The 10,760-nt window shown below is 42.2% G+C and overlaps 1 protein-coding gene across 1 annotated transcript in view; it reads left to right on the top strand.

The window, feature by feature from the left end:
• The window catches only part of LOC107697513 (leucine-rich repeat and fibronectin type-III domain-containing protein 2-like), a 33,198-nt gene extending 22,749 nt beyond the window's left edge, over positions 1-10,449 (top strand). Inside the window, exon 4 of the mRNA XM_016498318.1 lies at positions 8,151-10,449. Coding sequence (XP_016353804.1) covers positions 8,151-9,102 — 952 coding nt within the window. The 3' untranslated portion in view covers positions 9,103-10,449. The remainder of the gene's footprint in view (positions 1-8,150) is intronic.
• Positions 10,450-10,760: the final 311 nt, after the last annotated feature.

The raw sequence follows: 10,760 nt of genomic DNA, 5'->3' as shown, positions 1-10,760 counted from the left end.
CTGACTCCCAGAGTGCATTGCGGCATGAATAAATTATGCAGTTGCTTTGTTTTACAGTTGTTGATTTTATTTGACAATTTTATTAGCTGTCTTGTGTCAGTAGTAGCACAACAAAAAGAGCAAATAAAATGGTTATTGTTACAATTAATGAAAATAAATGAAATTCAATTGTTACCATTGTTGTGATTCACGTGCTGAATGTGTGTGACTTTAGCATATTACCATACACTTTATAAGGATTATATAAACCCAATTAAAATCATATCAAGGTATTTATGAATAATGAAATTTGAAAAAGTTCACTAAAAAACACATGCAAAAAAAATACACTAATGCTTTAATTAGGAGAGAAGTCACATTCTAAAAGCAACCTATTTATTGTTTTTCTTCCCTTGAAGTCAAATAAGTCTGACTTCATGATGCATTGTTGCATTAAGAGAAAGAACACTATATGAACATAAACGAAGTTCCAAGTAGAGACCTGCTCCGCTCCCGCAGAAATATATCTTATCTGGTCCCGCTTCCGCCCGCAAAAGCCTGCATAAAAGTAATCTATATAGATTTTATGCCTAGCTTGCACGTCAATCATTTTAATGTTAATATTAGTTGTTCTTTTTGCGCAACAGATAAATAACAATTTATATGTTTTAAACACTTTATGTTTAGATCATGTCTATTTTGCGGGAGTCTCGCGAATCATTTTATCCTCCCGCATCCCGCACACGAGTCTCTCCCCGCCCGCGCCCGCATCCGCATCCACACCCGCACATCAAGAGTTGCCCCGCGCCGCACCCTGTTGCGTTGGGTCTCGCGGGAGTGAAAGTCTCTAGTTTCAAGTGCACAACCAAAGGGAACGCTAATCACTATAATTGGCACCGATTGATTTAACGTGAATTGGTACTCGGTAGTACCGACGCAATTCGGTCGGTACCCTTAAAAGTACCGAGTTCGGTACCCAACCCTACAGAGAAAGATGTGTCGCAATTTAGCAAACTATGGGGTTCCAAGTGCTTTTTGGTTTGATCGGAGTAGGTAGTTTACCGGTGAGTTTTGGTGGGGGGATCTTTCTTTAGAAAAAACTGTCAGTTCTGTCAAGTGTTTTGTTGTTTAGGCAGCAAGCGGTACACCGAACTGTTTATATAGCATACATTTGTAAACTGTAGCTGTCTGCAGGGGTTTGTCCTTCATCCTTCACTATGTCCACTTGACTAATACAGTATGTAGTATGCATCTCTTCTCTTCTCTGTTGCTCTCATTCTCTTTATGTCTGCTTGATAATTCTCTGTCTTCACAATGTAAGTGTATTCTGAGACTCCATGGGTAGATACTAGTATGTCAATCCTCTGCTCTTTGATGAGGTAAATGTATATTACAGCAGCTGCTACAGTGCAGTATTAGAAGGGGAAAACAGACAGAAGAAAATCAAATGACTTCATGTCAGTTAAGCCATTCACCCATCAATATCTGAAGAAACTGCTCGGCTCAGCTCATTGGCAGTAATTCAGTGTGGCATCTTTAGAGTTGTGCCGGTGTGAGAGATAAATTATTGACTTGTTTCTTCACAATGGTTCAATGAGCTGCTCTGGGAAATGTTTTGAACAGCATAATGAGTAAATAAACTCTCACCGTGGCCAAGATTATGCTGTCATAACCAGCCGCAACGCGACAAGATTTCTAGCACAAGCAATATTTCTATCATCGCTCGAAGTGAAAACACAATGAAATCCCTCTGTCTGCATGCTCTCTCAAACTCGTAAGAGCATGAAACTGAGAGCACACACCTTGTGTTTTGATGATTTCGGTGATGCATCTCCAGATGGCATCTAAGGTTTTCTTCGTGGAAGGATTTGTCAACATTGGACGTTAGTCTACATGAGGTGTTTGGTCCAGTAAGTTTTTGGTGTGGGCAGGGCTGCTGATATGACACTGCTTATATAGAAAAGAGATGTATGCTTGTATGACTTGTAGCCTGCTTCAGTCTGCTTGAGGATTTCTGACCTATAATCGCATTTGCTGATTCCATGCATGTAAATATGCATGATGAACTGTTTCATCATGTCTCGCTGCGATGTTAGGACGCCCTGTCAATGTGTCACTTCCATGTCACTGGCATCAAAAATAACAATCCTTCAGTCAAATGTATAGTCCCTTATTTGGTTCCTGTATCTGAGTGCATGCTGCATCTAAATCATAATGCATATTATATACATACATAATATTATAAATCAGTTATTTGTAAACCGGCCCTAATAAACAACATGTTTGCCACTTGGTGATTCGAAGTATTGAGGTCCTGTTGTCTCTGCCCAGAGTGTTCAGCATAATCAGGTGTTTCATCAACCATGGACACATTTGACCCTGTGGGCGTTTACTTCCTTAAAATACACAGTAGTTTCTTGCTGCTTTCATTGCTAGCATTTTTTCTACCAATTCACAAACACCTTTGGAAAATTTGACACAATTACAGCTCAATTGAAAATGATACACGATTAAAATACAATGTTCAAGTAATATTTACCTTGATATGTCTTTGTTTTCTTTACAAATCACGTCTCCTATTTTAACATACACTGTTGACTCATTTAGTAAGCAAGTGTACTAACTTTGGTAAAACTTTATGAGGGGTATGTTTGTTGGACCTGGTGAAAATTATGACACCTAATTAGTGTTGAGTCGTTTTTTTAAGTATATATAAATAAAATGTCATAAACTCATATGTCGTTTGACAGATTGTCATATAAGACTACTATTACAAAACAAAAATACATGGAAATATTTCCATTTATTGCATGTAATGCTGAAATATTTTCATGTATGGCAAACTGGAGTTAATTTTTTTCAGTATAATGCAATATTTGCATGGACCATGTATGGCTATATATCAATACATATAAAAACTATATAGCAATGAAGACAAAAACTGTACTGCATGTTTCATGTAATAGCTTTATTGAAGAACTCAGCTGTCAGAATATGAGACAACATCAACAACAAACCCAAGTAGAGTATTCCGGCTCCAACAAAGACTTCTAAAAGCGATTAGAAGAAGCGATTAGTCAACAGAAGAGACGGACGGCAGCGCGTGAGTGTTTTTGCATAATACTTGGTTATAGATATGTTGTTTAAACTATTACATGCTGCTAGGAATAAATATTTCGTTTTCTACCTATTTCTGCTTTGTATTTTCGTTGGAGCTTGTATTTTTGATTGCACTTACTGGTAATTATAATAATTGCCCTCGGCTAAGAAGGAGCCTGTGTTATTTGCATTGCTCCCTTCCTGCACTGAAGTGCGAACTGTAGTTTAGATTTGAGCAATTGCTCTGCTATATGCCATTGGCTGTGCTAATTAGAAGGTGTCCAAAGCTGTTTTTTTTTACTTTGTGTATTTATCTGATGTCTGTGCGCTGACGCGGAAGCATCAGCAGAAGCGTTCAGCCCTCCTCGTGTGAAGACCAACGAGTGTAAAGACCTGCGACTTCACCGAGCAACGACACCGGCAACGCACTTAAGTATAATTTTTATCTTCCCTATACACACTCTCCTTTTCTGTCCTCTCTTTTCCACCTCTATCATGTGTTTCCAAAACATTCCGGTTGTCACTCGACAACACTAACGTCACACACAGACGGCAACGCAATCTTGCTAACCTGCATCCTATCTCTACATCTTCTACTGCACCTCTTTTTTTTCTCTGTGTGTCTCTAGAATTGTCAGTCAGCTGTCAACAAAGCAGACTTCATTTCTTCTTTTTCTTTAAACTCCACACTCAGCATCTTGGGCTTGACTGAGACCTGGATTCGTCCAGAAGACTCCGCAACCCCAGCTGCTCTAGCTAACAATTTATCTTTCTCTCACACCCTCCGTCAAGTTGGACGGGGTGGGGGCACTGGTCTGCTCATTTCTAACAATTGGAAATACTCAATCCACTCTCCCCTATGCAATTATAACTCATTTGAATCTCATTTGATTACTGTAACAGCTCCTAAAAAACTCCAGGTTGTGGAAATGTACCGCCCTGCTGGGCAAATTCTAGGCACCTTCCTAGAGGAGCTGGATGGGCTGCTTTCCTCATTTCCCAAGGATGGCAGTCCACGTTTAGTCTTTGGCGACTTCAACATTCATCTGGACAAGCATTATGCTACAGACTTTAATTTATTCCTTCCTTTATTTGATCTCAAACGACTTACCACTACAACCACGCACAAATCACCACTTCTATAACAGCTGATGATTTCGCCACATTCTTCACAGACAAAACTAGAACAATCAGCAGCCAGTTCTCTGCTCCACACTCAAAGGATCTCAAACCATCCACACCCACTGCTAAAACTCCCATCTTCTCCTAACTCCAGGTTGTGGTAATTTACCGCCCTCCTGGGCAAATTCTAGCCACCTTCCTAGAAGAGATGGATGGGCTGCTGTCCTCATTCCCGGAGGATGGCAGTCCACTTTTAGTCTTTGGCGACTTCAAGATTCATCTGGACAAGCCTTATGCTACAGACTTTCATTCACTCCTTGCTTAATTTTATCTCAAACAACTTACCACTACAAGCACGCACAAATCAGGCAACCAACTTGATTTAATTTACACACGCAATTGTATTGCAGACAACATTTTGGTAAAACCCCTTCATATCTCTGACCATTTCTTCATTACATTTAAAGTACATTTTGCTACCTGTGTGCCACCAACCCCTATAGCGGTTACACCACTGCTAAAACTCCCATCTTCTCCTTCTGTCCCCTCACTGAGGCAGAAGTATCAAATCTTCTCCTCTTCAGCCATCCTACAACATGCCCTCTACACCCAATCCCCTCACACCTTCTCCAAACAATCTCTCCTACACTTTTACCAGCACTTACACACATCATCAACACATCTCTCCTCACAGGCACCTTCCCACTGCATTCAAGCAGACTCGGGTAATCCCACTGTTCAAAAAACCTACATTAAAGCGGAAGCCTTGCGGATGACAAAAGCTCATTCCAAATCATCAGTTCTTATTCTGCTGGATCCATCTGCTGCTTTTAACACTGTCAATCACCAGATCCTCCTGTCTGCCGTCTCATCACTGGGCATCAAAGGGATTCCACTTCACTAGTTTGAATCCTATCTCACTGGTAGGTCTTTCAGCGTGGCCTGGGGAGGGGAGGTATCCAAAGCACATCAACTGCTCACTGGGGTTCCTCAGGGATCAGTTCTTGGACCTCTCCTCTTCTCCATATACACAACATCACTGGGTCCCATCATACAGGCACATGGCTTCTCCTACCATTGGTATGCTGATGACTCTACATCCCCTCCAGAAGTCTGAGATCCGCTAGTGAGCGACGCCTCGTGGTACCATCACAGAGAGGCTCAAAATCACTTTCCAGAACATTCTCATTCACCATTCCTGGTTGGTGGAATGATCTTCCCACTTCTAACCGGAATTCTGAATCCCTGACAATTTTCAAGCGACAGCTGAAAACTCACCTCTACTTGACTTCATCCTAAATAAAAAAATGCGCTAACCAGTCAGGTTTCAGGAGTGGCCATTCAACTGAGACTGTCAGTCACGGAAGCCTTGCGGATGACAAAAGCTCATCTTGTACTTATTTGAACAATGCCTAAAACTTGGTATTACAAGCACTTCCTGTGTCTGTTTGCCTCTTTAAGAAGGATCGCTTTATGTATTCCCAATTGTAAGTCGCTTTGGATAAAAGCGTCTGCAAAATGACTAAATGTAAATGTAAAAGCAGCCATGAGGCACACGTGAGTGATGTTAGAGTGTCGAGGGTGTTCACACGGCCTTCTGTTAAAACCTAAAACAAATCTATACAGAAATTAAATATAGCTAGATTTAAAGGAAGAAAAACTCTGGCATCCTGAAGCTAGCACTTTTATCCATGATGGAGGATCCTGGTTAAAGTAACAGGAGATGTTATATGGGTGTATTAAAGGACGTCACCCTGTACACACGTCTCTAGTGCAGTACATACTGACTACTGCAGGTCTCAGACACGCACGCTCCTAAATAAACACTTACCGCATTCTCACAGTGTTTTTACGTTCTTGCACTATGGCTTAAGATCGTTTCTTTATTAATATACATCTGTGATATAGGATAGGCCATCTGCTCATGGCAGCAGCACAGATGGGTAGAAGAAATAAAGCCAATTACTGTTGGCTGTCAGCTCAGCAGGGAAGAACTCAAGTGAAGTTCACATAAAAATAAGAGCCGTCCAGTTGTGTTTAGTGGACGGCTGAGCAACGCTTTTGGACATTTGACTACTAGCGTAAAATCTGGTCTAGTTTGTAGCTTCTTGTATGAAATAGTTGATATCAGGATATTAAGCATTCAAACAGTTGCCAACAGAATCAGAACAGAAAATGCTGAAGAAATGAACATAGACTTTATGCATAGACTTTTTTATTAATGTCAGTGTGTCCAGAAGCAATGAATGCAGTAACTTGAAGCAGAATGCACAGCACTGATTGTGGATGTCAAATAAAATGCTTCGTTTTTAGCAAGATTTTTAATATGTAATCCATACCTCTAATATTGGCTAATCCAGTAACTAGGTCTTTCCTTAAAATGCTTCCTCGTATTGGGCCACTACCAGCTACCATCAATCAGACTGGAACAAATCTCATTCAGACATTGCCCTCTTTGTGTGCAGTAAGCATCAGACAGCAGCAGTTTATGGGGAAAGAGCAAATAGTGCATTCTGGCTATTGACGTCACACCATCCATGTCCCAAGTGTGAAGTAATGCTTGAAATCTAATCTGGCACATTTTTAAAATCTGATTTAAATGGGATTCTCAGCCATTGTGGTTTGAAAAATGTCATGTGTTTTTTTTTCACATGTCTGTGATATCAGGTCAGATTTCAAGTAGTTTTTTGTATTTCAGATGACATGTAAGTGCAAAGTGCACTGTAGCATCTGCTGCTGTCTGAATTTCCTCTCGTTCCCTGCTCTGCATAAAAAAAGCATCTGCTAAATTAATAATGCATTGGAAATATTGTAATTATGAGTTCTGGGCTCTAAGAACAGTTGTTGAAAACTATTTCAATCTGAAACATGGCAGAAACACTGAATTTTAATACGTATAATCTGTATAGAAAGATCAGTGAGTGGAAAGGCAAGTCTGTACACTGTAAAATCCAACAGTTCTTCTAACAAACAGTTTTTAGTTAACTTTACTTAGTTTAAAAATCTAGTAATCTTTACTATTCACATATGTACCTTTGTTTACTCAGAAAACCCAAGTTAAGATTAACTGATTGGTTTGAGTGCCATTTTGTCAAAGAAGAGAAAAAAAATAGTTTTTGAGGCAGGGCCTCAGTTTAAAAGTTTAAAAGACTTTTCATTCATTTCCTCCACTTCTGAAGTTATCTTTCTCTAGTTGCATTCACTCATTTCCAAAAGTCATCTTGAATGTTGAATTCTCAGTACAACTGAAAAACAGAAAATCACATAAGCTGACTGCATAAATTGATGTTGATTTTCCTAAAATGTTTTTGTTTGAACTTGCCATTATATAGTGATATAAGCACTGGACTGTGTCAGAAAGTGAACACACATCTGTATTCTGTATCAAGTGTAGATAAGATAGTGCAGTGATTGTAGTGCAGATACAGTGATTTCTATTTGCTTTTGATGCGACACGCATTCAGCCTGATCCAAGTGTTAGCCGTTAGCGACTGAACGCTAGTGGGCGGGGCCTATGCTGAGAAGATGACTATTCGTCGATGTGTTGCTCTGGAGGCGTGTTTATGCAAACGACTGTGCCCAGCTGACGTCACCTTGTTCCATCAGATCTAAAACGAGCCGTTTTCTGAGGGTTATTGCATAAATGCTTTTTTATTGATGATGAGGACATTTTAAGTTATGAAACTTGCAGGATGTATTAACCAAACAGAGACGTTTTCTGTATCAAAAGATCAAGGGAAATTTGGTTTCTCATGTCATGATCCCTTTAATGCAACATACTATTCCTATTTCACTTAGTTTTTCTTTAAGGCAATCGGTTTGCATGCTTTTTTTAAGTAAGCCTAACTAATTGGATTGTACAGTGTAGTGAATAATGAACTTTCACAGTATTGATATTGATTGAGTTGATGTGAACTGTGTTTGATGAGTTTGTGGTTGCGTGTTTGCAGGATGGTTCCTCCCTCCAGTAAGGCCTTCCACATCACCAACCTGATATCGATGACTCTCTATGACCTGTGTGTGCTGGCCGCCTGGGACGACTCGGCCACCACACTCACTGCCACTAACGTGGTGGGCTGCGTGCAGTTCTACACCCGGGACGAGTACCCACAGTGCCAGTCTCTGCACTGGCAGCTGTTGGGTGGCACCATGATCCTGGTGGTGGGCGGCGTGATTGTGGCCACGCTGCTGGTGTTTATCGTCATCCTGATGGTGCGCTACAAGACAGGGGATGGCGAAACCCCCACCAACAAGCTGAGCAACGTCAGTGAGACGTACTCTCAGACAAACGGAGGAAGGCTGGGGCAGAATGGACTGCCTCTGCTGGCGCCCAAGCCCAAAGTCAGCATGCAGGACGAAGTGGTTGAATTCAAGTGCGGTTCGCTCCAGAGCAGCATGTCCTCTTCCTCCTCTTCTTCCTCCTCGGGTTCAGCAGATCCCACGCCCTACAGCCCCAACAGTACCCTCGCCAGCATCTGGAGGTCCGCGCCTCCCAAGCCCCGCACCAACTTAGACCAGCTTCTAGGGGCCTTCACATCGCTGGAGCTTCGGGGCCAGGCCAAGGAGCCACGACCGTCCGGGAGCACGGCTGCTGCTTCGGCCCCAGCGGGCCCGACTGACAAGGAGCCTCTGTTGGGCCGGACGCTGGACTCGCGGCTTAGCAAGCTGCTCATGCTGCCTCTGGACTCCAAACCCAAGAGGAGCCACTCGTTCGACATGGGCGACTTTACTGTGTCCACGGCGCAGCAGCTGTGCTCGTACCCACACCGGATCAGCAGCATCTGGACCAAACGCAGCCTGTCGGTGAACTGCATGCTGCTGCAGTGCGACGAGGATGGGGACAGCTGCGGGAGCAAAGGCACCATCGAGAGCTCTGAGTGGGTTATGGAGAGTACTGTTTAGGGGCCGGGACGTACGGGAAGAAATACGATATAAACCCCATCATTCATGACTCTGAATATGTTTTTTATTATTGCTATTCACCTTGCCATATCCAGAACAGACGCAGCATTCAGGGGGTGAATTCATGAAATGGTTGCACCACTTCTAAACCTGTCAAATCTTTCTATTGACCCTCGGTTTTTAGCACAAACATGCCTAATTTCTAAGTAAAGTAGGCTCATTGTAGCTTGTGCCTTAAGCCCACAATATACTACGGTTTTTATGCATATGTGAGGGTCAGCTTAGAGTGCGGTATGCAAATTTCGTTACGTGCACTGCACATGCACAATCCGATTTTTGTAACTGCTTGCTTTGTATGCACAGGTCGCACATTCAATTTGCTTTGCAGTAATCAGTTGTTCCACAAGGTGGCAACACTGTCCCAGGCCATTGTTTCACAGTAGAAAATGAAACTAAAGAGACAGAACAAAAAGTCTGCAGCAACAAGAGATGCTCACATTGACAAGCACTTGTGAGCGAGCAGGTATGAGATATCACAGATTTGGTCTAAAAGAGTTCAAAAGATATTTGTTATCAGCCATAACTTACGGGGAAAATCGAGCAGACACTGGACATGGATGAAGCTTTGTAGAGCGCATGTATTGACCGCCCACGTTCGCGTACAACATCAAATAGAGTATACTTTGAAAGGCTATGCATTCGACTGTACACATACACTAGCGTACGCATACAAAAAAGAAGCATACTTGGGGCTTTAAGGTCCTGACACACCAACATTGGACCGTTGTTAAGTGTCAGTCAGCTTAGTTTTTGTAGTGTGGTGTCCGTCCGCATTGGTGCCGTCAGTGAGAGACAGAGCTCTGATTGGCTGTTCAGCTTGGTGAAAAAGACAAAAACCTGAAAGTGATCAGAGCGAGCAAAGAAGTCAAGACTAAATTCATCTCATCTTATCTGTGCATTTCAAAATCATAAGCAAGCACAGCTTTGTATGTGGCTTGTATATAGGCAGTCCTAGTTTTGGTTTCCCTTTTTGAATGACGAATATATTCCATTGATTCCTGTTGGTACAGACAGTTATTTCCTCTCACGCAGACACAGACTGTACCTGCTAGTTGGCCATTGGCTGAAGTCTTTGCAGTGTGTTCAAGCCTGATATTTTAGCCCAGACAAACACGACAGTCAGCTTTAGTCGCTGCTAGTTCTTTGACATCAGTTTGGTGTGTCACGGCCTTTACATGATCTGCACAAATCCTAAACCTGCACAGGCGATGCGTCGGTGGTTGTGATTCATTCCTAGTGAATCCCCCCCAGTCTGCTGTGCTGGCTCATTGGTGTGAGACGTACGTGTGTGTGTGTGTGTGTGTGTGTGTGTGTGAGTGTGAGTGAGTGAGTGAGTGAGTGAGTGAGTGAGTGTGAGTGAGTGAGTGAGTGAGTGTGTGTGTGTGTGTGTGTGTGTCATCTTTATGTCTTATTTGTGTCTGAATCGGACAGGTTGGAATGAATGGGGGATAAACTCTTGTGCTACTGCGGTTTTTCAAAGCTGGTATGGGAACTGAAGCACATAGACAGTGGAAATTGCCATGCCAGCAGTTTCCCTGAAGAGCAGCATAAAGACTCTGTGAATATCTTCATGTGCAACACTGTTTATATGTGTAATG

This window comes from Sinocyclocheilus anshuiensis, unplaced genomic scaffold (genome assembly GCF_001515605.1).
Source record: "Sinocyclocheilus anshuiensis isolate Anshui unplaced genomic scaffold, SAMN03320099.WGS_v1.1 scaffold1452, whole genome shotgun sequence".
Classification (NCBI taxonomy): domain Eukaryota; kingdom Metazoa; phylum Chordata; class Actinopteri; order Cypriniformes; family Cyprinidae; genus Sinocyclocheilus; species Sinocyclocheilus anshuiensis.
The sequence above is the reverse complement of the archived record's forward strand: the minus strand, read 5'-3'. Positions and strand labels throughout refer to the sequence as shown.